The following is a 26,843-nucleotide window of genomic DNA, read 5'->3' on the forward strand; positions in this document are numbered from 1 at the left end:
TAAATTAGAACAGCTTTACTATAGGACAACTGGATGATATAAATTAAAAGTTTTGATTGGTTTTGGTTTTATGGTATTAGGTAGGGGAAGTGTTTCCAAGTCAGATATAATATCTATTCCCATAAAGCATTCAGATAAGGGAGACACAACCTCTTCACATAAGGCCTGTCATTCAAACTTTTACCTTAATCTTATTACCAGTAACAGGATTATTATTATTATTATTATTATTATTGATAATCTTACACATTTCTATATTCACTCAGTTTTTTAATTGCAGCCCATTTTAGGGCTTTACCAACAGATGTTGGTACCACAATGCATGAGGCTCCTGTGTCAAGGAGCCTCGGAAAGTTCTCTTCGTTCCCTGACCATTTTACCCGCTCCTGAGCATTCGGCTTTAGGTTCCCAGCCATAGAACCCTGGCACTTTTGTCAGTCTTTATCTTGGTTAATTTGACTGACTATTGTCTTAGAAGATTCCAGGTCAGGGTTTTCACTATATTCTTTATTTTTCCAGTTTTTAAAATTCCTGTAAACCAGGGAAATAGAGCAGGACTTGTTTGGGCATTTTAATGTTGGGGGACCAGCAGGAGGTCCATTTGTTCTACCTAAACTTTGGTAGTACTGTATTTGGTAATACTGGTAGGACCTTCTTTAATCCCATCAATATTCGTTTTATTCATCATAAGTGGAGGAACATGTATAGTCTGATATTTTGCTGTCTTTCAATCATTTAAAAACTATATCTTTGCCTACCGTGTGTGGATAATTGTCAAACCCTGGTCTTCCCACACTCCTTATCACTTATATCAAGTATGGTTATACCTGTCATTAAGCTATCGGAACAATGTTTAAAAATCTATCTATTCTTTAAATTAAGCCGAGTGCTTAATTTTCTAAAAGCAAGCACTCAAAGAAACCCAACTCCTCTCCCGCTCCCCACCCCCCATCCTACCTCACGGATGAATAATCGCTGGAGAGTTCTAGAAGAGACAACCCCTGATACTTGTATTGGTATTCAGTAGTTTCATTGGTAAAGGGCAGCATCCTGCAGTTTGAAAGCCATAAACGCGGCATATCCATTGTGATATTACAATGCCACTAAGCTATGCTTCCGTTCTGTCAGCAGTGTTCATTTTTGATAGTTTTGCACTTTTATGCCACGGGTTCCTCAGGATCAGCTGGCCACCAAAACACATTCTGTACCCTCCCCAGAGATGCCCAACACCTAGCGGCCTCAGGGAAGCCAGGGAAGGACCCGAGCGCAAAGCCGGGGGAAGAGAGAGGGGCGGGTCCCACCAGCCATAGTCGCCTTGCTGCGCCCTCGCCAACAGAGGGCGCCCGCGCCTCCCCAGCCCGCTTTCCAGCCGAGAGCGCCGCGTCCTGTGCACCGCGCGGGCCCCGCCTCCCAGGCAGGCCCCGCCCCTCTCCCAGCCGGGCTCCTCCCTGGGCCACGCCCCTGGCCCGGCGTGGCCCCGCCCCACCCCTTCGCCCTGTCCTGGTCCTCGCTAGGCCCCGCCCCTAGCCCGACATGGCCCCGCCCAGCACCCAGCCTCGCCCCCTCGCCCAGCCCTGCCTTACGGCTGTGCGGCCTCAGACAGGGATCGGACCTGGCGCGCTCCTAGGGGTTCCCCGCTGTGGCGGCCCAAGCATGGAGGGCGAGAGTACGTCGGCGGTGCTTTCGGGCTTCGTGCTCGGCGCGCTGTCCTTCCAGCACCTCAACACGGACTCGGACTCGGTGAGCTGAGGGGCGGGCCGGGATCCGGCGTCGCCTCGGAAGAGGCCGAACGCCCTCCCCGCCGTTGCCCGCGAGCTCCCGGGGCCGCAGCGCCGGCCTCAGCCCGCGGGCGCTGCTTCCTCCCGCCCCTGGGCCGCCCGAGGCCTCCCGCCCGCGAGGTCTTTGCGGGATGAGCCCTCCCTTTGCGAAGCAGCGTTGGTTCCGAGCCCGGACCGAGTGACCCGCACACCCCCTTTCTCTCTCCCCCGCCCCCCTTCCCGGCCCGGCCGGCTGTGAGTAGAAAGCACACGGCGTTCGGCCGCCCGGGCAGGGGCTGGCCGGCTCCCTGTCCTCCGTTACCGACAGCCGTTCTCACCACCGCCGAGTTCGCTGAAATGGTAGCCGCTTACGGGATACAGAGGCGCTGCACCCAGGGGCCATTTTGGGGGGAATCTAAGCGGGTGAAAAAGCCTCATTGGGTATCGGATCTCTGACGTTGGCATCAGTATTAAATTATTAAGTTGTAAGGCCTCGGCTAGTTCCTTTTCTGATGTTTTCAGTTATGATTTAAATAGTTATGCTCAAATAGTAGATTTTAAATGCTTATTTCATATAATTGCCTTAGGCCCTCGGTTAAAACCCTCTGAAGTAATGAAGTAGTTTTAAAAATACAGTGTCTATTTTTTAAAACGTATTTTTCATGAAATTAAACACTAAAACTTTGAGCCCAGGAAGTAGTGCCCTAGAGTAAGTGCTTAATAACTTGATAGTAGTTTAGAAAATACTGAACAAACTCTAGTTATTTCTTAAATAACCTTGATTAACACCTAGAAAAGGCAAATAGGACTCTTTTAAATGTATGTAGCTGCGGAAATTACTTTGGGATATCTTAGTGTAAATGTAAACAGAATGGGTCCGTCAGTCCTCTGTAGCATATTTGCCCTTGGGAAGTATAATGCTAGGCCCTTGTTTCTTAGATCTTTTTCCTTTAGTCTTTAAAGGGTGATTTTCTTTTTCCTTTTTAAAATATGTATTGATATTTAGAGAGAGGGGCAGGGAGAGGGAGAGAGAGAAACATGGATTGCCTGCCCCCTGCACGCTCCCTTGAACCCGGGCCTGTGCCCTGACCGGGACTCAAACCTGTGGCCCCCTGGTGCATGGGTGTGCACGCAGCCACCAGGCCCCTGGGCTGAAGGCTGACTTTCTAATCATACTTGTGTTGTCCCGCTTCCTTTCCCAGGATTTGTCTAGAGTACTAGAGCGTAAAGTTCTGGATTTGGTTCCCTTTTTGTCCAGTAAACCCTCACATCGTGGAAACATTCCTTTTGTGCTCTTCTTTAATGAAATGGGGAGGAAAAAGTGTTTTTAATTATAATGACGACAAAACCTTCATTGTTGGTCAAGCACGTAGGTCTTAGTGCCAAAAGAAATAACTGAATTCTCCAGCACTCGAATCACCACTGTTTTAGCAGGAATGCATATAGTTCTTAAAGAATCAGGGCTCTCAGCTCACCTTATATATTTTTTTAAATATATGTTTTTATTGATTTCAGAGAGGAAGGGAGAGAAAGAGATAGAAACATCAATGATGAGAGAGAATCACTGATCTGCTGCCTCCTGCATGCCCACACTGGGGATCGAGCCCACAACCCCAGGCATGTACCCTGACCGGGACTCGAACCCTGACCTCCTGGTTCATAGGTCGACACTCAACCACTGAGCCACACTGGCTGGGCTATTTCTTTTTTTTCAGCTCCCCTTTTAGAAAGACTCTGATATTGAATTTCAAATCTTTAATGTTTTGTACGATTTTTAATCTAAAAGCATTGATCATTGTGTCATTTTATAGGCTCAGAAGCCTCCACTGGCTCCCAGAAGTACGTGCCATCAATTCAGAGTCCTTGGCTAGTCATTTGGGATGTTCCATTATTGGCGTTATTCCTATCGATGACTTCCTTACAAATGGGAGCCTTCAGTTCCCAGGCAAACTGCTCTGCTCCTCATTCCTCAGGCATTGTGTGTTCATTTCTGGCTTTAAACCTTTTATTCTCCCAAATATGCTAAAATTACAGTGGCACTTACAGTCTCTACTCATTTTTATTTAACTGTTCATGTTTCCCAACTAAACTTAGAATGCATCTAGTCTTTGTTTTCTGTGCCCCCAAGCTGGAAGCACATACCGTATACATTGTTAAATACTTGAGAGATTGGTTAGTTAAGTGACTGAATGGTCATACTATCAGTATATTCCATATATTTACCCTTTCTTATTTTTATCCATAGGAAGGTTTTCTCCTTGGGGAAGTGAAAGGTGAAGCCAAGAATAGCATTACTGATTCCCAAATGGATGATGTTGAAGTTATTTATACAATAGGTGAGTAACATATTTCTTTGTCTCCTATTGTTGATGGTTTATGCTAAAAAGGGGTCAACATAAATTACTTTTTAAATTGATTTAAAAAACAAAAATTTTTTAAAAGCAGATTTTAAAAGACCACATTGCCTTTATTTCTCTTTAAAAAAACAACTTAAAAATATATATATATATTTTAATATGTTCTTATTGATTTGAGAGAGAGAGGAATGGAGAGTGATGGAGAGATAGAAACATTGATGAGAAAGAAACATCATCTATGAGCTACCTTCTGCACACCACTTACTGGGAAGCAAGCCCACAACCTGGCATGTGCCCTGACAGGAATCAAACCCATGATCCCTTGGTTCATTGGTCAACACTCAACCACTGAGCAACACCATTCAGGCTTGTCCTCATTTCTCAATTAAAATTATGGCCATGGCCTAGTCTAAAGCAGAAAAAGTTTGGGACGTAAGCATATAACATTACTGTGGGAAAACAATGATGGCAGCTGTTCTTTCAGGGGGGAAAAGAGGAAAAAGAGAGCTTTAAAATATATAGGGGAGTTTTCTGATTAACATATACAGCTTTTTTTGAACATTTTTTCTTTAAATATGTTTCTATTGATCTAGCCCACAACCTGGTCATGTGCACTGAGCAAGAATCAAACCAGCGAACTTTTGGTACATGGGACAACGCTCACTTAATCAACTAAGCCACACTGGCCAGGGCCTGAGCATATTTCTTTAAACAAAAATTGGTGGTGTACCTTATAAAAAATTTGCATCATGACAACATTGGATCATGACCATTTTCCCATGTTAAATTATCCTCTATCATTTTTTATAACTGCATTGTATTCTCTATGGCCTTACTTCTGTGGACTTTCAGCAGTCCTTAAAATAAGTAAATTATAATCAGAGTTATTTCCAATTTTTATTATCATAAGTTATACTACAGTGAACATCCTTGTATAGATATTTTCCTTGTTATAGATGTTTTCCTGGCAATATGATTATAATGTCAAAGGGTATGAATCTTTTTTTTTTCTTAAAGATATATTTTCATTGATCTGAGAGGGAGAGGAAGAGAGAGAGAGGAACATCAATGATGAGAGAGAATCATTGATCAGCTGCCTCCTGCACGCCCCCCACAAAGGTTTGAGCCTGCAACACAGGCATGTGCCCTAACTGGGAATCAAACTGTGACCTCTTGGTTCATAGGTCTGAGCTCAACCATTGAGCCACACCCGCCAGGCAGGGTTATGAACATTTTTAAAGTTCTTGATCTGTACTCTCAGATTGCTTTTCAGAAAGATATAAGTTTACTAGAGGCCCAGTGCACAAAAATTTGTGCACTCGGTGGGGGGGGGGGGGGGCGCGGGGGGGTCCCTCAGCAAGGCCTGTGCCCTCTCGCAGTCTGGGACCCCTCGGGCGATGACCACCTGTTGGCTTAGGCCTGCTTCCTGGGGGATTGGGCCTAAGCTGGCAATCAGACATCCCTCTGGCAGCCCGGCAGCCCTCGGGGGATGTCCACTTGCCAGTGGGGAGCAGACCTAAGCTGCAGTCGGACATCCTTAGCGCTGCTGAAGAGGCAGGAGAGGCTCCCACCACCACCGCTGTACTGGCAGCCATCAGCCTGGCTTGTGGCTGAGCAGAGCTCCCCCATGTGGGAGTGCACTGACCACCAGGGGGCAGCTCCTGCATTGAGCGTCTGCCCCCTGGTGGTCAGTGTGTGTCATAGTGACCAGTCATTCCCAGTCTTTCTGCTGTTAGGGTCAGTTTGCATATTACCCTTTTACTATATAGGATAGAGGCCTGGTGCACGGGTGGGGGACGGCTGGTTTGCCCTGAAGGGTGTCCCGGATCAGGGTGGGGGTCCCGCTTGGGTGCCTGGCCAGCCTGGGTGACGGGCTGATGGCTGTTTGCAGCTGGTCAAACCCCCTTCAGGGTGGGGGTCCCCACTGGGGTGCCTGGCCAGTCTGGGTGAGGGGCCGAGGGCCGTTTTCAGGCTGGCCGGCGACTGAAGCTCCCAGCCTCTCCGTTTTTTCTTTTTTTTTAAATTCTGGGATTTATTTACCTTCTATAATTGAAACTTTGTTGCCATCACTGGAGCTGAGAGCCGGGCTCCTGCTAGCTCCAGCTCTGAGGCCACGGCCTGCTGAAAGCAGGTATCTGGGGTTTGTTTAGCTTCTATAATTGAAACTTTGTTGCTTTCGGAGCTCAGAGCCGGGCCGCAGCAGGCGGGGAACCTTGGCTTCCTCCATCACTGGAGCAAGCAAGCCTCCTGCTCGCTTCAGCTGCATGGCTGCCGGCCGCTATCTTTGTTGGCGGTTAATTTGCATATTGTGCTGATTAGCCAATGGGAGGTGTAGCAAAGGTACGGTCAATTACCATGTTTGTCTATTATTAGATAGGATATTCGCATTATTCATGTCATTTTTTGTTTGCCACTTTAAAAAGTTAAAAATGGAAGTACATATATGTAAATTTACATGTGTGTATAAATATAGTGTATATGTGTAAAGTAAATATATAAAGTCAATTTAAACTCTCATTAGTTTCCTCTGTGGCCACCACTATTGGTTTCATATGTACTACTATATGTTTCATTTACACAAATGGGATCATCTATACATGAATAAATATTTCCAAGATGTTATTAGTACAGAAGAATGCCATTGTATATAGTTTGTCATTCTTACTAATGGCATCAGAGTCCCACTATATGGACATACCATAACTTATTTAAACAGCTATGAATGACTTTCTATTTGTAATAAAATAGTAGACATTTTATTGTGCATGTATTTTTTTTGCCTTTGAATATATATGAAAGTCAGATTCCTAGAGGTAGACATATTGCCTTTTGGAAAAGACATGCCATCCTAGACTCCTCAATATGTAAAAGTACCTGGGTCCCCATAATCTTGCCACCACTGGTTATTATCAGGTCTTTTAATCTTTGCCAACTTGATAAGTAAAAAAAAAAAATCATTTTAATTTGCATTTCTTAATTACAAATGAGATTGAGAGTTTATGTATTTGACCTTTTTTGGGGGGCGGGGGGGGGGGGGCTTTTTCTTTTAATCGGTATGCTGCCCAAAGTATCAAACACACTTTGTGGAGTTTAAATAAGCGACCATTTACTGAGTCCTTGTGCCAGGGATAGTGCTCAGCTTTAAGGTGTCAGCCAAGTGCTATAGAAATGCTTATTTGCTCAAATTATTTTAAAATATTAGATTACTTTAAGACACATAACAGATAAAATCCAAGATATATAAATTCCTATATTGCTTTGGTTAATGAAATTTTCATTTTATACTCTCTGTAATCTGCACCAGAGAATGTTTAGCTGTTATCAGTTACAAAGACTTATCTGTTCAGTGTTTTTTCAGACAGAGATTTATCTGAGGGTAGCATACATTTGCTAGAAGAAAAATGTCTAAGGAGGATGATCACTTTCCCTATTTAGATTTATTTCTATTGACAAGAAATAAAACTAACCTCTTAAAAGAGGTTTTTCCCTGGCCCGGTATGGCTCAGTTGGTTAGAGCATCGTCCCATGCCCTGTAAAGAAAAAGATGTTTGGGTTTTTTTTTCTCGATAGTTTGTAGTTAACATTAACAAATCCTTTGTGAGACAACTACTTGTAATAACAAAAGATTATCCCATTAACAGCGTTTTTATCAATTGAGTAAAATTAGAGCATAACCCTTTTTAGAACTCAAAGGAAAAATTGCAACTTTGAATTTATCTTTTGTGTTGTTGTTAGTAACATACATAGAAGGAATGTACCACTCTAGTTAGGAGTGAAGCTCTTTGAATGTTGGCCCTACCACTGGCTTGGGAGAGTCACTTAATCTCTCTGCCTGTTCCTTCATCTTTAAAATGGAAGGGATAACATCTGTCTCCTAGGTTTGTTCTGAGGTTTAAATGAGATAATGGTAAAGTACTTCCTGGGACGAAGTATTCGACATATGTTATCAAATAACAGTTAATGTAATTGTAACTAAAAATTCTTTTTTCCAGACATTCAGAAATATATTCCATGTTATCAGCTTTTCAGGTGAGTAAGCAAGAGCAAGTAAATGATCCACTGTGAAAATTACTCTGCAAGTGAAGTAATTTTTAAAACTAACGGAGTATCTTTGTTATAGATGGTGCTGCTGTTTAAAATGAAAAGACTTTTTTTTAATACATGAAAATTTACTTGTTCATTTCAACCCTAATATTTCATTCTTTGTATTTATATGCTTGTGTTAGCTGGTCTCTACTGCCTCTCCCAGGTACCAGTTTACTTTGAGGATTGCTTTTCCTTCTCACACCCACTCATCTCATTGCATTATTATAAACTCAGTAACACAGTTTCATACATCAACTGCAGCCTTTTTTCCTACCCTTTAATTCTAGTTTATCATAGGTTTCTTCACTTATCGTATTTTTTTAATGTTACATTTTGTCAATTAACCAGTTAGGTTCTTTACCCTGCTTCCTTTTGCTATTCTAGGGTGAAAACTTGTGCTCTTAGTCCTACAGATAGAAGTAGTATTGTTAGCTCTTAATATAGGCTGTGGTATTTTTAAATACTTTTTTTTTAAATTTTTTTTTAAATATATTTTATTGATTTTTTACAGAGAGGAAGGGAGAGAGAGGAAGGGAGAGAGATAGAGCGTTAGAAACATCGATGAGAGAGAAACATCGATCAGCCGCCTCCTGCACATCGCCTACTGGGGATGTGCCCGCAACCCAGGTACATGCCCTTGACCGAAATCGAACCTGGGACCTTTCAGTCCGCAGGCCGACGCTCTATCCACTGAGACAAACCGGTTTTGGCTTAAATACTTTTTATTGAAGTATTGTTACATACATTTGGAAAAGTACACAAATGAATGTTCATAAAGCAGACAGTTATAACTATAACATGGTATAGTTTTAATGAAATAGCTGTATGATTTACATAAACTGTATATGAATAATCAACATTATTATCTTACAGTCACACTTAGTGATTGTGTAATAGTTGTAATGGAGCACATGGTTAAGGTGATAAAAATTTATGGTAGGGGATGATAGAAATAAAGGCTTAGTATAGTCTTAAACTGCTGCACCAAAAAGAGGTATAGCTCATATAGTGCCTTACATACAATGGACATACAAACATATTTGTTGAATCACTAAGGGATTCTTGGTGGAGACTCATGAAAAGTATTTCTCTGGACCTGCCTTTGGTAGATGGAACACTTTATTTTGTCTATTTTTCCATTAGAAACATTTTTTTTTAATAATCCTCACCCAAGGATATTTTCCCACTGATTTTTAGAGAGCATGAAGAGAGAGGGAAAGACAGAGAGAAACATCAATGTGAGAGAAACACAATGATCGGTTGCCTCCTGCACAGGCACCAGGGCCCAAGGTGGAGAGGAGCCTGCAACCGAGGTACCTGCTCCTGACTGGAATTGAACCTGGGACCCTTCAGTCTGCAGGCCAATGCTCAATCCACTGAGCAAAACCAGCTAGGGCTCCATTAAAAACTTTTAATGTAAGCATTTATAATTTAAAAAGAAAAAACATTGTCCATTAGGATATACCTTCAGTTCTATGTAACTTAATTTTTAGTGTAGATTAGAATTACCATTAAACTTATTACAGTGACTTATTTATAAAGGATTTTGCATTACAGATAGTGCACCATCATACAAAAGAATATGTTTTATCTCAATGAATGTTAACAGAAGGAAAATATTACATGCATTCCTTGTTGGAAGGGAAAGAAAGCTGGAAGTAAACGCTTTAGAGTTTAAAATCTTTTAGAATTATCTTTTAATTCTCCCTACATCTTTGACTTTCCAGCTACAGAACAACGAACACTAAACTAAAGCAGTACCTATTTTGTGCTCTCCTGCACTCCCCATTAAAAAAAAAAACAACCAACTCCTGAAACACTTCTCTTAATTTAATGCAAATACTGCCTCTGGAATTAACAATGAATAAATTGTCTTTTCATTATTGTGCTCCAATACTCATTTTACATCTCTTTTGTATGTGTCAATATTTTCCTTTAAGTTTTAATAAGTAAATTATGAATTAATTTTGAACTGGCTGCGTGAATTCACAAATACCTGTATTTAATGAATAGTGTTTTATTTCAAGAAAATGTGATGCCCAAAGTTATCTCTTGAGGTTTCTCCACCCCTTTTCCTTTTTCATTGCTTATGGACCTCATATTTCTACCACTTTAAGTCTGATACTTTGAGAACGTTCTCTATTTATTTTAGAACTTCATCTGACAAGCAGGTAGATATATATGGATTTGGGTTGGGTAATTAGGTTAGGAGTAACTAAAATTAAAGGTGCTAATAAAATCATATTTTTAGCTTATTTGAAATGCCTTTAATTTTGGCTTTTACAGTTTCTACAATTCTTCTGGTGAGTTAAATGAGCAAGCACTGAAGAAAATACTATCAAGTATCAAAAAGGTATTCCCTGACTTACCTTGTCTTTTATATTGTAAGTATTATTTTCAGTTCCTAAAAGCATGTAACACTTTGACAGAACTTTTCAGCACCATGTGTCATCACGATGTCCTATAAAGCAGGTGAGGTAAGGCTTGTTCTTTCCAGAAATTTAAAGGGGCTGCTCTGAAAGCAAAACTAGTCATTAAAAGAATTAATCTTGTTTTCATTCTTCCCTTGACTATTCTAATGAACATTGATCTCTTCCTCTTCTACTTTCCCACCGTACCCCTTCCCAGTACCATTTATTCTAGGACTTAATCCATTACTGTTTTTACATAGCTGCAGTTACTTGTTTTTATAGTGCAGGGATGAGTTCCTATACAGCACCTAATTTGATTCCTCCACTGCATACCTGGTGTTCAGTTAAAATTTGTTGAATGATCAAAATAGATATTTTTTCCCAAATACAAAATTTTTCTGGGTACTGTTTTCCTCTTAAAATTTTTTGATCTCTGAGTTCAAAATAAAAGTAAATTCAGTGAAAGAAGTTTCTTTCAAAAAGTCCTTTGTTGGAAATGCTTGGGTTTCCAATTATATTTTTTAAATGTACCTGTAAAAATGTGTTAGTTGTAAAGAGATGTAACTTTACCCGGCCAGTATGGCTCAATTGTTGAGCGTCCAGTGTGGCTCAGTTGTTGAGCGTCAACCTATGAACCAGGAGGTCATGGTTCAATTCCTGATAGGGGAACAAGCCCAGGTTTCAGGCTCAGTCCCCAGTAGGGTGTGTACAGGAGGCAGCCATTTAATGACTCTCTCCCATCATTGATGTTTCTATCTCTCCCTCTCCCTTCTTCTCTGAAATAAATAAAAATATATTTTTTTAAAAAGTAATTTTAATTTCCTCAATTTAAATGAGCCAATATAAAACTTAGTTGCTGAAATGGTCACAGACAGATCTCTAAGTGAAGTGATTGTTTTCTCTCTTTTTTACAATTACTAAGTTTCAGCAAATGAGATTAATTTTGTAGTTTAAAAAGGTTTAGAAACACTTAACAACACATTTCTTTAGCATGTTCACAACCCTTTCACATGATCTTATTCAGTCTTGAAACCAATTCTCTGGGGTAGGTGATAAATCATTACCATATAAATTTCAGTTTTAAAAGCTACTGGGTTCAACTTACTTATTTAACAAACTAAGTATCCATATAGGAATTCAATTTGTTTTCATTGACATTTTCTTAGTTTAAATTTTGACTAAAGATTAAGATTTTTTTTAATTTTATTTTTCCCTCTTGAACAGGCATTTAATAGTCTTATTTCATTTGGAAGCAGTAATTGGAGAATAAGTTACAGGGACAGACATAAAACAAAAACAAAACTCACACAACTTAAAGTGCTTCAGGCTGCAAACACAAACATGAGGGGCAGGAAGAGGCCACCTAGCTATCTCCCCTCCCCTCGGAGACAGGAGGGTCATTGTCTGGGTCCCTTTAGCATCACCACCCTCTAATCTCAGCCCTAGGGTGAGTAGATGTGGGGGAATGTCAGAGGTAGGAAAGACAACTTAATAGGAATGAGAAACCACTTTATAAACTTAGAACCAGGGAACAAGGCAGGGAAACAAGGGAGCTCTTAGAACCCTTGCCCTGACCAAGGGGTGGAACCAGCACCCCCTCTCCCCGACCCCCCACCAGGAAGTCCGGGGAAATACTGTTGGTTTAGTGCTGCAGCCATACCTGCCCATTTCACCTCACCAGCAGACACAGACAGGCTATGGCCTCCTCACCTACAATGGGAGGCATCCCTAGGGGGAGACAGCCTGGAACAAGGACCCCCTCCAGAGACATTTGATTTCTGGGAGTGTAAGAGGGCCTGCAAGTTGCTACCTTATGGGCTCCACCACCAGGACTTTGCACTTGCACTTGCAATCTTGTGCAGAGAGCACAGCCTTTTCAGGGGGCAGGTAGAGGGAGCAGCCAACTAGGGAGGCCACAGGGGGTGTGATGGCCCTGCGCTCCATCACACGCTGGACCTGGAGGAAGGCAGAGGATGTGGGCTCTAGTTAGACCTCAGGACCGCTTCCTGCTCCCGCTCCAATTCCGGCCTCTACTGAGTCCAGTGGCTCCCCTCCCTTGGTTCCATACCTCATGAGGTGGCTGCGGGAAGGCTGTTGGTGGCAGAAGGACTGAGAGCAGCCCAGGCTAGCCTGGTGCCTCCCCACCAAGTCCCGGACAGCTGGGCTGTTGGGACTGCTCTTTCCAGAGAGGGGCTGGGCCTCAGGTGGAGCGTGGGACACACTAGCAGTGAATTGTAGCTTCAATTTCATGTGCTGGCTCAGCTGGGGTGGAAAGACAGATCAGCATTCCCATTTGGCTTCCAGGCCCCAGACCTCCTTTCAAATCACCTTTCCCCTTGGCAGACCAGTATTGGACCTAAATTCCACCTTCCCTCGGCCTGCCTTTAGTGCCATCCATTGTATTTCATCTCCAGCAGTTAGCAGCCCTGATGCCTCCTATCCCAACATTCTGCATCACCCACCACAACGTCCACCCCCTCTCCAGCACCTCCCCAGCCCACCTCAAAGAGCCCTGTCCTTAGAGCCTAGAAGGCTACACTGAAGGTGAGTGCACTGCCCTTCCAGGAAAAGCCAGGGTTGAGAGGCGTGTGGCAGACAATGGAATCTAGGCAGCCTGCATGGCCCGAAGGTCCTCACACAGCTGGTTTCCTGGGGGGCAGAAATAGCGACCAGTAAACACATCTGTACAGTGTTCCTCAGCAAGGGGCTTCCAGGAGCACAGTCTTGATTGATCCTCAAAGTCACCCAGCCCGTGCATGCTCTGGGGTCCACACAAGCCTCACAGCAAGAAAGTCTTGGAGATTGTTGAGCAGCATGTAGATGACTGAGAAATGCTCATAGGTCTGAAGTGGGGACTCACAAGAAGCAGTCATCACAAAGCATGGGCGTCCAGACGAACGCTGGGCAGGTGGTAGTGGGTGTAGATGCTCTGGGTGAAGGGCAGCTTGGGGGTGGACCACTGAACCACAGCAATCAAGGGGACGTCTAGGTCCTTGGCCTTTAGGTGTCCCTGGGGCCAGTCTATCCAGTCTAACAGTGAGTGGGAAGATGACCTCATCTGTGGACACAACTGGTTCCTCCACAGGCAGCGTGGTCACTCCCCCTGAGGTGGCAGGGCCCAGGTGGTGGGTGAGAAGCGGGCTGCAGCCTCAAACAACCCCCCGCTGCCTGGATCCCCGCTCCCTGCGGGTTCAGGAGGCTGGTTGCCTGGGCTGCCAAGGCGGTGGCCAGTTCTGCCAGGGCCACCCCCAGCGCTAGAACGCCCTCCTGTCTACCCTTCCCCCACCCCCCGCAGCAAAGCACTAGCAGGAAGCAGACAGTCTCCCCTAAGTAGAGATGGTTGAGCCCGGAGCAGTGCCTGGTACCGGTCTGGGTCCCCCACCAGTGGCATGGCCGAGCTAAAGATTAAGATTTTAAAAGAGCAAAATGCCATAAAAGAAGTTAATCTTTTCCCCCCCTAATCTATATTGAATAAAATTTAGTCCTGAAACTGAATAAAAAGTAATTTAACTGCAAGACAGTTTGCATACTTTACAAAGTGTAAAAGTGTATATTTAAGTGTATGTTTTGTTTACATATGCCCCAAATCTTGCTAAATATTAAGAAAGCCATTTTTTAGGCTGTCAATTTTATTGCTTAATTATGATAAGACACATAATAATTGTAATTATTAAGGTGTTTTGTTTTTTTCTGTATTTCCTTTCAGGATGTGGTGGGTTGGTACAAATTCCGACGCCATTCAGACCAGATCATGACATTTAGAGAAAGACTGCTTCACAAAAATTTACAGCAGCATCTTTCAAGCCGGGAACTTGTTTTTTTGCTATTAACACCAAGTATAATAACAGAAAGCTGTTCTACTCATCGGCTGGAGCATGCCTTATATAAACCACAGAAAGGGTAAATGTTGGCCAGTCATTGGCTATCCTCAGCTAATAGAAAAATACACTCAATATTTTTATAGCACTTTTAGTAGCTTACCAAGTATTTTCATACATTGTTACATTAGATTGTCATAATATTGCTCTGAAGTGTGTCTTACCATCTGTTCTTAATAGATGGGAAGATGAATGTCAGATAAAGAAATTAGAAGCCCAGTATGGAATGTTGACTTACGTTTCTGGCACTGAGGGTTTGCTATTATTTAACATAAGGTGGAAAAAATGTGTGCTTTAGATATTTTTTTTAAATGTATTTTATTGATTTTTTACAGAGAGAAAGGGAGAGAGAGAGTTAGAAACATCGATAAGAGAGAAACATCAATCAGCTACCTCCTGCACACTCCCTATTGGGTATGTGCCCACAACCAAGATACATGCCCTTGACCGGAATTGAACCTCGGACCCTTGAGTCCGCAGGCCGACGCTCTATCCACTGAGCCAAACTGGTTAGGACTGTGTGCTTTAGATATTGGTTGCTAAAGGATATAACGTAGAATTTAAACCTAGGTACTTGAGCAGCTTTTCTATAACCTCTACAAGGAAACAAGGTAGTTCTTGATGATCTACCAAAATGGTTTAACAGACTCCCCAAAGGTTATATAAACATTTTCATGTAATACGAGAATTTTGAAAGAGTACCAACTAAGGTTAATTTTATTATTCATGGAAGATAGGCTAAATATCAACAATACAGCCTTATATTTATACTAGAGGCCTGGTGCACAAAATTTGTGCACTCAGGGGGAGTCCCTCAACCTGGCCTGTGCCCTCTCACAGTCCAGGAGCCCTTGGGGGATGTCCAACTGATGGCTTAAGCTGGCAGTCAGACATCCTTAGTGCTACTGCAGAGGCAGGAGAGGCTCCCGCCACCGCCGCTGTGCTCGCCAGCTGTGAGCCTGGCTTCTGACTGAGCGGCACTCACCCTGTGGGAGCACACTGACCACCGGGGGCAGTTCCTGCATTGAGCGTCTGCCTCCTGGTGTTAAGTGCATGTCATAGCGACTGGTCATTCCTCCATTCAGTATTTGCATATTAGCCTTTTATTATATTGGATGTGCTAATCAGTTACAATAGCCATAAAAGTATTTTTATGTAATTATTTTATACTATGTACATCTATGTACATGCCACTTCTTTTTTAATACTCACCTAAGGATATTTTTGCATTGATTTTTATTATTTAAAAAAATTTTTTAAAATATATTTTTGATTTCACAGAGGGAGAGGGAAAGAGAAATAGAAACATCAATGATGAGAGAGAATCATTGATCGGCTGCCTCCTGCAAGTCCCATACTGGGGATCAAGCCCGCAACCTGGGCATATGCCCTTGACCGGAATCGAACCCGGGACCCTTCAGTCCACAGGCCGACACTCTAGTCACTGAAACAAACCAGTTAGGGCTTTCCATTGATTTTTAGAGAATTTGAAAGGGAGGGGGAGAGACAGAGAGAAACATCAATTGGTTACCTCCAGCACACACTCCAACTAGAACCAGGGATCAAGTCTGCAACAGAGGTATGTGCCCTTGACTGGAATCAAACCTGAGATATTTCAGTCCATGGGCCAATGCTCTAACCACTGAGCTAAACTGACTAGGGCACTTCACAACTTTTAAAAGCCATTTTCCTCAAGTCGGTAAATTCTATCTTGGATAAGTAATAATGGAATTTTTTTGTTTTTTAATCTTGTAGGGGAAAGGTAGTGTATACTAATAAGTAGATGCTAATCTTTGCCTTTATTCTAGGTTTATTTTAAAATTTTATTTCCTCAGACTTTTTCATAGGATACCTTTAGTGGTGGCCAACCTGGGCATGTCTGAACAACTAGGTTATAAAACTGTATCAGGTTCCTGTACATCCACTGGTTTTAGCCGAGCAGTAAAAACACACAGGTGAGATTCCTCAATTGCTTCCCCACTAAACTTATTCCTATTCATTTACTGAAATTAATTTTTAAATTATACAACTGAATAAAAATAAAAGGAAAATCGACTAATACCCATATCACTCAAATAAATTAGATCTATTACTTTTTCCATATTTCCTTCTAGCACTTGTCCATTTATAAAATACATAGAGGGAAGTTGTTGCATATTTTAACGTATTTTCTAAGAATAAGTAGCTAGCCTTAAAATAATAAATTTTCTAAGGCATCAGTTCAGATTAAAGGCATGAAATTAGACTGCATAATAAACACAAAAAATGAGGCTTTAGCCAAGATTCACACATACTACCAGCTGCTAAGTTACAACTTTTTTGTGACCATTAAAGAAATGACTGTCAGAAATAGCAACACTGGTATTACAGGATACTTCCTAGTGAATAAACTCTCAGAAAAGGCACTAGATTTTATTTATTTTTGTGTTCCCACAGTGCTTACCAGTGTCTTATATTTCATTGATTCTAAGATGTACAGTTTTAAATTTACCTCAAATTGGGATGTTTTACAAACCATGCCTTAGCATTTTTTTCTTCTTGGTATGTAAAATAATGTTGCCTCTTTCAATCAATGAAGCTTTAAGATCAGTAAAATATGACTGTGATTCTTCCATAGCTCAACTACCAATAAGTTTTTTATCATATCATTAAATGAGTTCTGTACACTTGCCTGATGAAATGATGTTTTACAGCCCTGAGTTTTTTAAAGAAGATGGATCTTTAAAGGAAGTACACAAGATAAATGAAATGTATGCTTCTTTACAAGAGGAGTTAAAGGTAACATAACTTGTCCAACACTTAGAGACCACTTTAGAGTTGATATCAAATTGATCATTGAGAATTTTTAGGGATAAATTGACAGATTAGATTTAACTTTAGTTTCATTTAGCTTCAGTAACAAAGACCTTAATCTCAGTAGCCTATACATACAAAAGTTTAGTCTCGCATTATGTCTTGGCTGCAACTCTGCTCCTGTTCTAAGTACTAGTATCTTCATTCTAGGATCCAGACTGAAGGTGCAGCCCTTACATGGGACATGCTCTTCTCAGGACAAAGGAAGAGCAAGAAAGATAGTGGAAATTCACAGTTCTTAAAACTGCTCAGAGATGGCTTGTCTCTTCCACTTATATTTCATTGGTCAGAGGACATCGCATGACAATAGGTAGGGACATATAATCCTTTTATAGGATAAAAACAACAGCAAATATTTGGGAACAAGACAGTCTAGCACTGTATTTAGTTCTATCTTTGTCAGTTCAGTGCTTTGAGAAGTAAACATCAAGGTAGGATTAGACAGATTTATTAGGCTGAGAAGGGGAGGGTGCTCCTGAAAAAGACAGAGAAAGCAAATTGGGTAGGAAGAGCTTTATTTAGACTGCAGGACGAGAAAGTTTCAGCCAGGCAATGTTGTCCTATAGGAATGGGCTTGTAATAATACCCACAACATGCTCAGTCACTAAGAGCAGCCTAGAGAAAGCCTGGCGTAAGCACAGACACAGTAGTGGGTCCAAAAGCATGGCAGCTGGGCTGCTAGTCAACTATGCCTCCTCCAGATGGAGCTTACAGTAGTATACTTCCATGGTCACCATACTCATCAATATAGCACACTAAGAGAAATGACGTTAATACATTTTACACACTACTAATATGAATGATAGTACAGGAATTTTAGAAAAGAGAAACATTCAGAATTCTACCACTGCAATATAACTATTTTCACTTTGCCATATTCTGCAGTTTTTCCCTAATGTATACACACTTTTATATAGTTGATAGTGATAAAGGCACATCAATGTGTATCATGATATTTATTTATTTGATGTAGTAAACATTTTTCATCTGTAATAGTGTCAACAGTTAAAAATAAAAAAATAGTTTCTTTTACAGGAATTATGAAGGTCCTGTATGAAAATTCTTCCATAACAGTAAAATTCAGTCACTTTTCTTTAATATTAAATGTTTACCTCTCAAAACAGTACAGTATTTTTTGTTTCAAAGCGAGTTATTTTTATTTCAGTGCATTATCAAAGAAATAACTGGTATGATAAAGCCAGGGAAATTAATACATCTGTAAAACATTTGCTACCTATAAAGTACCATACAAGTGCTTATTGTTGAGTTCCTCCAAAAAAATAGCAAAATTAAAGTTTTTATAAAAGCAAATAATACTTAATATTATGTACCATGAAGGATTTTATGAACCCAGACTGGGAACTTTATCCATATCCTTGCATCATTTTATTTTGCAGAGTATATGCAAACAAGTAGAAGAGAGTGAAGAAGCAGTAGAGAAACTACTAAAGGATGTAAACAGATTAAAACAAGAAATTAAAAAAAGAAAACAAGCACAGATTCAAGCAGCACGTAAGTAAAAAGTTCGCACACCACCTCTTTCTATGCCTAAAAAAAGTTCTGATTTGAATTATGGATGAGCCAGCTGCATGGATGAATTTGCCCATCTTAAGATTAAAAATAACTGTTTTATTAATACTCTTAAATCCCACTGAGCAAAGAACATGGTACTATTATAGATATATTCTATTGTTGACATTAAAGAATTTAATTATAATATTCCCTTAGAATATTATGGCATGAGTAGGAATTTGGGATTATGCAAGTCATTTTTCTCAGTTTAGACAATTTGATAAAATTATTAGTATTTCTGACTCAACTTTACTAACAGGTAACTATAAATGCTTTGTAGAACAACTATTGTATGTTGAACTGTTACTTTATTTTGTTTTAGGAGAGAAGAATGTCCAAAAAGACCCTCAGGAGAACATTATTCTTTGTCAAGCTTTACGGACCTTTTTTCCAGATTGTGAATTTCTTCACTCATGTGTTATCTCCTTGAAAAATCGGCATATCTCTAAAAGTAGCTGTAATACCAGTCACCAACTCAATGTGGTGGACAACCTGACCTTAATGGTAGAATACACTGACATTCCTGAAGCTAGTCCAGCTAGTATTGCACGGCAAGAGAGGAAGCGTAAAGCTTTAGATACAGATGATAGATGGCAATTCAAGAAGTCACGGCTGTTGGAGATACAAAGTCAACCATCTAAAACAGATACTGATAGTAGCAACCAAGAAAAATCATCCACAAGCAGCCCAGAAACAGATGAGGAGATTGAGAAAATGAAGGATTCTGGTGACTATCCAAGGTCTCCTACATTTTGATCTTTTCAGGCCAAAAGATTTTTGATCAGCTGTGTTTGGCTATTTGCAGTAATGCATTAAAAAAAAAAAAAAAAAAAAAAAACCTAACCACACCTAATTTGACAACTATTTTTTAAAGCTATTTCTATTGGACTTTCAAAGCATTTACTTGGTTTTTATTGCAAGAGTAACTTTCTTTTTAATGCTTATTTTTCTACAATACAATAACAAATCAACTTACAGGTATGAAAACAAAATAGCTGACTCTTGGCAATGCAGAACTGAACAGGTAGGAGAGTCATGGGCTTCAGGAAGATTTTTAGGAAGAATGTTTAGTTTAACCCAATTTAATGAATTGGTTAAGTGGAGGTTGGCTAAGAGAGCTTTTGCTGTATTTTTTTGTATTTGTCTGTTTCATAATTGTGAGAATTTTCCATGAAGTATACACATCACATGAAGCCTTCATGTTTCACTCACTGTATGAAGTGCTGAGCATGCACTTTGGCTATTGCTTTTCCATGTTATTTCCTAATAGAGCAAATTCATAGCCAGTATAAAAAATTATCATCTTTTATCTATGTGTTAACATGCACTAGTTACCATGGGGTGCTTAGGAAGCCCACATAATACCAGGAATGATTTTGCAAATAATGAGTTACTTCTGGGCTGTTTTACTGGTTACGTAAGAAGCCTGTGGTGTTGTGGAGGGCAGAAGGAGGGAAACAGGTTGTCAGTCTGAACCCTATTTAAAAATAATCACAAACATCAGAGCATATAGAACATAGATAATGTCTAAATGTAACCAATAAATGAACAAAACTGGGTGCACAGGCCAGACTAGGAACAGCAGAGGCAACAAGCAGCCAACATGTATGCAAATATCTTCTCTAGATAACAGCTTGAGATTTTTCAAAGATCCCACATATTTACTCAGATTAAAGTTTAAACGTGCCTCAATGGAAAGTTCAATTTGCTAAAATGCTATAGAGGTACAAAAGTATTTAGCTTATACTGTTGTATAACTGCTAATCAGAGAAGCTTGCTCAGGTCATTAATTAGTACACAGCTGAACTTCCACAATTAAGTTTGATGACCCAACTTTAAGCGTAGTAAAAGGAGGAAAAGAATATAGGAAAATTTCCCTCCAACTTTTGGCAATAAGATGACACAATATGTCACCTATGGATCAGTTTATTTAAAGGACACTACCAGTTTCAGGATAGACTAGCCCAGGAATAAATGTGAGATCCTGTAACATCACCACTATCCATCCAATGTAACATATCTACAAAGAGAATATCCACTCTCCTAGTCCAGTATACCTGTATTTGCTAGTTAGAAAACCTTCCTGAGCAATTTCAGGTCCACACCGTCGTGAGGGATTTGTACATTATACAAGCATTCCGCTTTCCTGTACTATATCCATAAAATGCCACCTACAATGCCACCTACCAATATTCACTAAAGCTGTTTTCTTGTTTATACAGATTCTTTTCTAAAATACTCCTGCTTACAATGAAATACTAAATACTAAAGTATTGCCATCTATTTCTTGTATTGGACCTAAAGAAAAATCCCAATACAAGTCATCTCTTCCATATTTAATATCCCATTTTTAGCAGTCTTATTGTATAAGCTATTTGTGGACCAGATATAAATGACAGTGCTACAGTACCAATTTTTTTATTCATGTTTATGGAAATGTAATGAGTGTTAACACTTGAAATAATCTGGTTTTATTTAGTGAACACTCACTGGTATGGATAGGTAACGCCTCACTTCACTCCTGAAACACTTTTTCCTCAGAAAATTTCAAATTAAGAGTTACAACGATTTATAGTTTGATAAGATTTACTTTAGCCTACTAATTTTCTAAAAGTTATTAAATCTTATAGTTTGAGTCAACAACCATTTATTTTAAAATAAGTTTATTGCTGATAACTTTACATAATTTACTCCCGATATTTGATGTTACAAATTTTAGGGTCTTTGAGATATGCAGGATCCTTGTATGTAACTGGCATAAATCCTGTAAAGAGACAATTAAGTTCTTCACAAAAGATAACAACCAAAATTGATAAGCCCAAATCATTTTTTCAGATTCTCTTACCCATTATTTGTGCTCTCTTAATAGCTTTTGTGATTTCTCTTTGTTTCTTCCCACAAAGACCTATAAAAACAATGCTTTCTTAGTCATAAAAACTACCAATATTCAAAATGCATAACAATTGTCTAAGTCAAGGAAGGATCAGAAAACCTGTAAAGAGCCAGATAGTAAATATCTTAAACTTTGTGGGCTGTACAGTCTCTGCCGTAACTTCTCTTAGTACACAAAGCAGCCAGCCACAGACACTAAGTAAACTAAGCTATTTACAAAAATAAGTGGCAGATCCAATTTGGCCTATGAGAAATAGGTCTCTGTTTAAATAATAGTCTAGGAGCGATTATAGTATACTCCAAAATACCAACACAATTTTTTAAACCCAAGTTTTCTACACGTCAGATTATAGCTATCTCTGAGTATGAGAAGTACCCTTTTTGGAATAAGAAGCTTTCTTAAATACTAAGCTTGCTAACAGTAATTTATATACTATTTGAAAATAAAAATTTGCCAGTTTTCTTAAATAACAAAAGTAGATTTATAAGTTGCTATAAGAGAAAACAAAATACCTGTTATGTGCCTTCCATGAATGCATCCAGTAAATGGAGAAATAAACTGGGACAAAAGCTGTTTGAGTTTTATTTGGAGAGGAAGAAAAAATTTATATTAATACATGTATTATTCATTCTTGACTGTAAATTTCAAAAAGCATACCTCACGTCACCTTCCAGTTATATAAAGGTTTACTAATAAATTTCAGACAAACTTCATAAAATATGAAAAATACTACTATGCTCATCCTATTGACAGATTATCTTTTTAAGTAACTAAAGCAATTATTAAAGTTAACATCTCTTACCCAGTCTGTTCAAAAAGTTTGTACAACAGATTAATGAGCATATTGTTTCAGTGCTAAAGCTGTTTTCTTTTTTTAAATGTTTTTAATTTTAGAGAAAGGAAGAGAGAAACATCAGTGTGAGAAACATCAATGGGCTGGCTGCTGCATGCCTCCTACGGGGGATCAAGCCTACAACCTGGGCATGTGCCCTAGCTGGGAATTGAACCAGTGGCCTTTTGGTGCATGGAACAACACTGAACCAAATGAACCACACCGGCCAGGGCTAAAGCTGTTTTCTTGTTTATACAGATTCTTTTCTAAAATACTCCTGCTTACAATGAAATACTAAACATTTCACCTATCATGATAGGCTGTCACATAATACCAGACTATAGTGAGGTCTTTAAGAGATATAGGTACATCGGCCATTTGCTATAATTATGTTTCATAAATTTAAATTCTTTAGCACCTTCCAGGTGCCAGGCAGTGTTCTTGGCATAATGCTCCCAATATGTTGCATTTATTTTTATATTGTTATGACTTATTTTTTTTATAATTCTTTATTGTTGAAAGTATTACATATGTCCCCTTTCCTAATATGTGCATTTAAAAATTTCTTGGTTTTTCTCCCTATAAGGCAGCTATCACTTTATACTATTGTCAGTATACTTCAGCATCATTCTCTACCCCAGATTTGCCACTTAACTTGCTGAGAGCTGTAAAACAGATAAAGTTGTATTTGAAGCAGTGATATTGTTAGTGAGATAGAGATCAACTTCACCAGAGGAGCTTTTTCCAAACTACTCACCTCCATCAACTGAGAATTACTGCCATTGTGAGCTATTATTCGAATAAAATAGAGATGCTTTATACATAGAAATATAACCAGATTTGGAATTATGATGTTGCTAAAACAGTTGCCCCTCCATAAAGCCTGTTATAAAACTGACTTGATTCTCTTTAGTTAGGACTAATTTAAAAAGCAAAATCCTAGAATCAATTATCATAGTGAAGTAAACATCTCACCTGTACATTCTTATAATCTACACGTTTTCCACACAAGACGCACTTTTTAAGAGGCTCCTTATAAGGATTTTCTATTGGAACAGGCTAGGATAAAGGGAAAAGAATATGATTAAAAAGTTTAATGGGTTAATTTCGAATCTAAAACACTAAACCTTAAAGCTACCACACTTAAATCTATCCAAAGAATTAGTTCTACCTTTCTTACTGTGAAAAGGAATACAACATCTTGGCTTGTAAAAGAAAAAACAAGTACTTCTGAAAAGGACTCACCATTATAAAGATTTCAGTATGCTTTTCCATATTTTGTACAAGTGTTTTATTTTGGCTTAGTTTGGTTAAGGAGGAGTTAAGTCATGGATTCTAGGATAAAATACAGTCTTTGGAGAAAAAAGAGCTTATGGGAGAAACAAAATTAAATCTGCACTAAGTGATTCCCTCCTCAACTGTTTTGCCCAAGTGACTAAAAATTCTTAAGATTTAAATTAAGAAAATCTTATAGCACAACAGGTGTCATATGTAATGTCTAAATCCATCCCCATATTTATCAGATGTTTTATCACTATTTTTGCTTTTAAAAGACAATGCCCCATAGCTTAGCTTACTATAATATAAGGTCCTTTGACTACCATTTTATGGCTCCCAGACTGCTTTATAAGTTTGTGTCAGCCTTTGGACTTCCTTTCTTCACTAACTATATGCTTTTGTCACAATGCCTCCCTCCTACGAGTATAAGCATCTCCAGTCTAGAGATTCTTAATCTAGAAATGGCTTTAAAGTCCTCTAACTCCTGTAGTTGTATGTAAAATTTCAAATGAGTGGGACTGTGTGCCTTTTTCGTTTGTCTTTTGAATAGCTTTTTAAAAAAATTCTTCATTTCAGAGAGAGAGGGAGGGAGAGAGGGATAGAAACATCAATGATGGTAGAAAATCATTGATCAGCTGCTCCTGCACGACCCCTACTAGGGTTGCAGCCTGCAACCCGGGCATGTGCCCTGAACCGTGATCTCCTGGTTCATAGGTCCACACTCAACCACTGACCCACACTGGCCGGGCATGTGTGCTTTTTTCTGAGAAAGCCCATAGCTTCATTAGCGTCTAAGTGGGGTTAATAACCTAAAAAGGAGCTCTAGTAATTTCCTTCACTCTCTTGAGGTAGGTCGTGAATTGAATGACTAAGATAGATGCTCAGGAGGACTAGAGTTCTTTGTTTTTTCCAAGTCCTCAAATGTTCTTAAACCAATTTACATTCAGCTCACATGTAATGACTGACTATATTCCTTCCCTACACTGTACTGTGTGCTTTGTATGGTCTGATTAGTGTCAGATTATCTTTGCAAGTAGGAAGAAAACCTATACTGCCAAGTCCAACCCTAGCACTTAAAACCTATAAAAATACATCTATAGGACAGAAGAAATTATATTTAATGTCCTCATATGAAACTTTCATTTTGATCTCTCATTTATTAAGACAACCCTCCCCCCCCCCAAAAATTGAATGGGGCAATAAAATCAAATTTGAAATGGGGAAGAGCCAACCTGTAAGTAAGCTTTGTATATAATGCCTTTGTTGGATTATCTGCAATTATTCTATCCACCCAAACAACCTTTTTAAATTCTCAAAGCACATATCCTTAAATTTAAGATCTAGGAAGAAAAAAATGTATTATAGAAGCCATGCTTTTAAAAAATATATTTTTTTATTGATTTTGAGAGAGAGAGAAGAAGGGAGAAAGAGAAACAGTGATGATCAATCGGTTTCCTCCCACATGCGCCCGGCCTGGGGCGAGAACCCACAACCTGGGTATGTGCCCTGCCGGGAATCGAACCCGCCACCTTTTGGTGTACAGGACGATGCTCCAACCAACTAAGCCATACCAACCAGGGCAGAAGCCATGCTTCTTTCTAGAAATCTAGGAATTCTCTTGAAAACTCAAGTGACTACTCATCAATGAATTATAACTTTCAAACTCAGACTAATGATTATTAATTGTATTGTCCTCCTGTTGAACTCTATTTGAATAGCTAAAATAACCGTATAAGAATTTGGTCATTTTGCAAATGCCTTATAAAAAGGAAGGAAACAATTCTTACCATGTCCTCATTGCTGGTTACCTGTTTATATTGTGAACAACTTCTCCACTGCACTGCAAGTAAACAGAAACAGCAACAAACCAATTCTTTGTTAGCTGAGTAGCTAAAGACATTGCATTATGGAGGCAAGATGAATCAAGGGACAAAAAATCAAGGGACACCTGAATATAAAAGGCAGGCTTTCTATTCATTATACTCACACTGACTGGACAAAAACCTTTAGATTTGAGGCAGAGTAAGACAATATGGATGTGCCTTCCAGGGCTTTGGGAAAAGGGTATATATGTCCTTTCCCCATCCACACAATCTCTCATCTGCTCTTTTGCGATATTTATTTTCCCTTCACTCCACGGTTAGAAAGAGATTTTTAATGCAAATACTCGGGGAAGAAGCAACAGAGGGAAAATGTGTAACAGACCCCTTACAGAGAACAGTTACTGATAGAGAAGCACAGAAAAGATGAAAAGTACAAAAATTACAGATTCGAGGGCCTCGCTCACAATTTCGCCCTGATCTGGGCCCTCAGACATCTGGAATTTGCTGCTGGATGGCTCTGGAGATGTCCCTTCCTTACAAGTCGACCCGGAGGTCTCAGGCAAGTCCCTGTCTCTTTAATAATCACCCCATTACTCTCCTCGTATGTTAAGAAAATGAAGTGTACTGGAAGACGCCTCACGTCCCTTTCAGCTTTAAAATACTAGCCATGGGCCATTACAGATTCCCACCCAGGAGAAACTTCCACTGCCCGGAAAACGGCGACGTTGACCTAACAGCGGCGACTGCCCCGACCTAATCCGGGCTGGGGCGGCGGCAGCGCCACCGCGGAGCAGAGGGTGGGAGACTTTACCCGCTCGGGTTCCTGGGTTTGGGCAGCGGACGGCGGCCGTCAGGAAGCAGGTAAACTTTCTCCTTCCCGGACCACTGCAAAGAGCACCCACAGAAGCCATGGTTCCTAGATCCTCCCTTCCCTTCCTCCTCCTAAGTCCTCCGCACAAGTCCTTTCCGGTGCTCCCGGGTGAGCCCGAGGACTCGCGTCCAAGGTTCCGCGAGCCAACGCCGGGGCCGGAGACCGTGTTCACTGCGTTTGCGCAACCCCTTTACGTGCCCGCCCTCGCCGCGCCGCAAGCCCGAGGCACCTA

General features: G+C 40.1%; 2 protein-coding genes across 13 annotated transcripts; one reads left to right on the top strand and one right to left on the bottom strand.

The window, feature by feature from the left end:
• Positions 1 to 1,569: 1,569 nt before the first annotated feature.
• ABRAXAS1 (abraxas 1, BRCA1 A complex subunit) lies at positions 1,570 to 19,752 on the top strand. 11 transcript variants are annotated; one of them, XM_059666474.1, is made up of 9 exons: positions 1,572 to 1,740; positions 4,003 to 4,093; positions 8,107 to 8,143; positions 10,487 to 10,553; positions 14,318 to 14,511; positions 16,325 to 16,444; positions 17,183 to 17,267; positions 18,740 to 18,854; positions 19,237 to 19,752. In XM_059666474.1, the coding sequence occupies exons 1-9, from the start codon at positions 1,654 to 1,656 to the stop codon at positions 19,668 to 19,670; spliced, it is 1,230 nt and encodes a 409-aa protein (XP_059522457.1). In that variant the 5' UTR covers positions 1,572 to 1,653; the 3' UTR covers positions 19,671 to 19,752. The 11 variants fall into 11 exon arrangements, with proteins under 11 accessions (XP_059522475.1, XP_059522457.1, XP_059522494.1 ...); XM_059666511.1 differs by having other exon boundaries at positions 1,612 to 1,740; positions 4,007 to 4,093; XM_059666482.1 differs by lacking the exon at positions 1,572 to 1,740 and adding an exon at positions 2,009 to 2,117.
• Positions 19,753 to 21,560: 1,808 nt separating this feature from the next.
• MRPS18C (mitochondrial ribosomal protein S18C) lies at positions 21,561 to 26,789 on the bottom strand. Of its 2 annotated transcripts, XM_059666579.1 has the most exons (6): positions 26,552 to 26,768; positions 25,705 to 25,757; positions 23,615 to 23,698; positions 22,320 to 22,377; positions 21,760 to 21,819; positions 21,561 to 21,678 (listed from the first exon to the last, which is right to left on the bottom strand). In XM_059666579.1, the coding sequence occupies exons 1-6, from the start codon at positions 26,649 to 26,651 to the stop codon at positions 21,602 to 21,604; spliced, it is 432 nt and encodes a 143-aa protein (XP_059522562.1). In that variant the 5' UTR covers positions 26,652 to 26,768; the 3' UTR covers positions 21,561 to 21,601. The 2 variants fall into 2 exon arrangements, with proteins under 2 accessions (XP_059522562.1, XP_059522572.1); XM_059666589.1 differs by lacking the exon at positions 23,615 to 23,698 and having other exon boundaries at positions 26,552 to 26,789.
• Positions 26,790 to 26,843: the final 54 nt, after the last annotated feature.

This window comes from Myotis daubentonii, chromosome 1 (genome assembly GCF_963259705.1).
Source record: "Myotis daubentonii chromosome 1, mMyoDau2.1, whole genome shotgun sequence".
NCBI classification, from domain to species: domain Eukaryota; kingdom Metazoa; phylum Chordata; class Mammalia; order Chiroptera; family Vespertilionidae; genus Myotis; species Myotis daubentonii.

Excerpts from the sequence above, each read along its gene's own strand:
- ABRAXAS1 (XM_059666474.1), top strand. The coding sequence starts at position 1,654 with ATGGAGGGCGAGAGTACGTCGGCGGTGCTTTCGGGCTTCGTGCTCGGC. Across the intron at positions 4,094-8,106 it reads TGAAGTTATTTATACAATAG|ACATTCAGAAATATATTCCA; the intron begins GTGAGTAACATA and ends TCTTTTTTCCAG. Across the intron at positions 8,144-10,486 it reads CCATGTTATCAGCTTTTCAG|TTTCTACAATTCTTCTGGTG; the intron begins GTGAGTAAGCAA and ends TGGCTTTTACAG.
- MRPS18C (XM_059666579.1), bottom strand. The coding sequence starts at position 26,651 with ATGGCTTCTGTGGGTGCTCTTTGCAGTGGTCCGGGAAGGAGAAAGTTT. Across the intron at positions 25,758-26,551 it reads AAACCCAGGAACCCGAGCGG|TGCAGTGGAGAAGTTGTTCA; the intron begins GTAAAGTCTCCC and ends GTTTACTTGCAG. Across the intron at positions 23,699-25,704 it reads TAACCAGCAATGAGGACATG|CCTGTTCCAATAGAAAATCC; the intron begins GTAAGAATTGTT and ends CCTTTATCCTAG.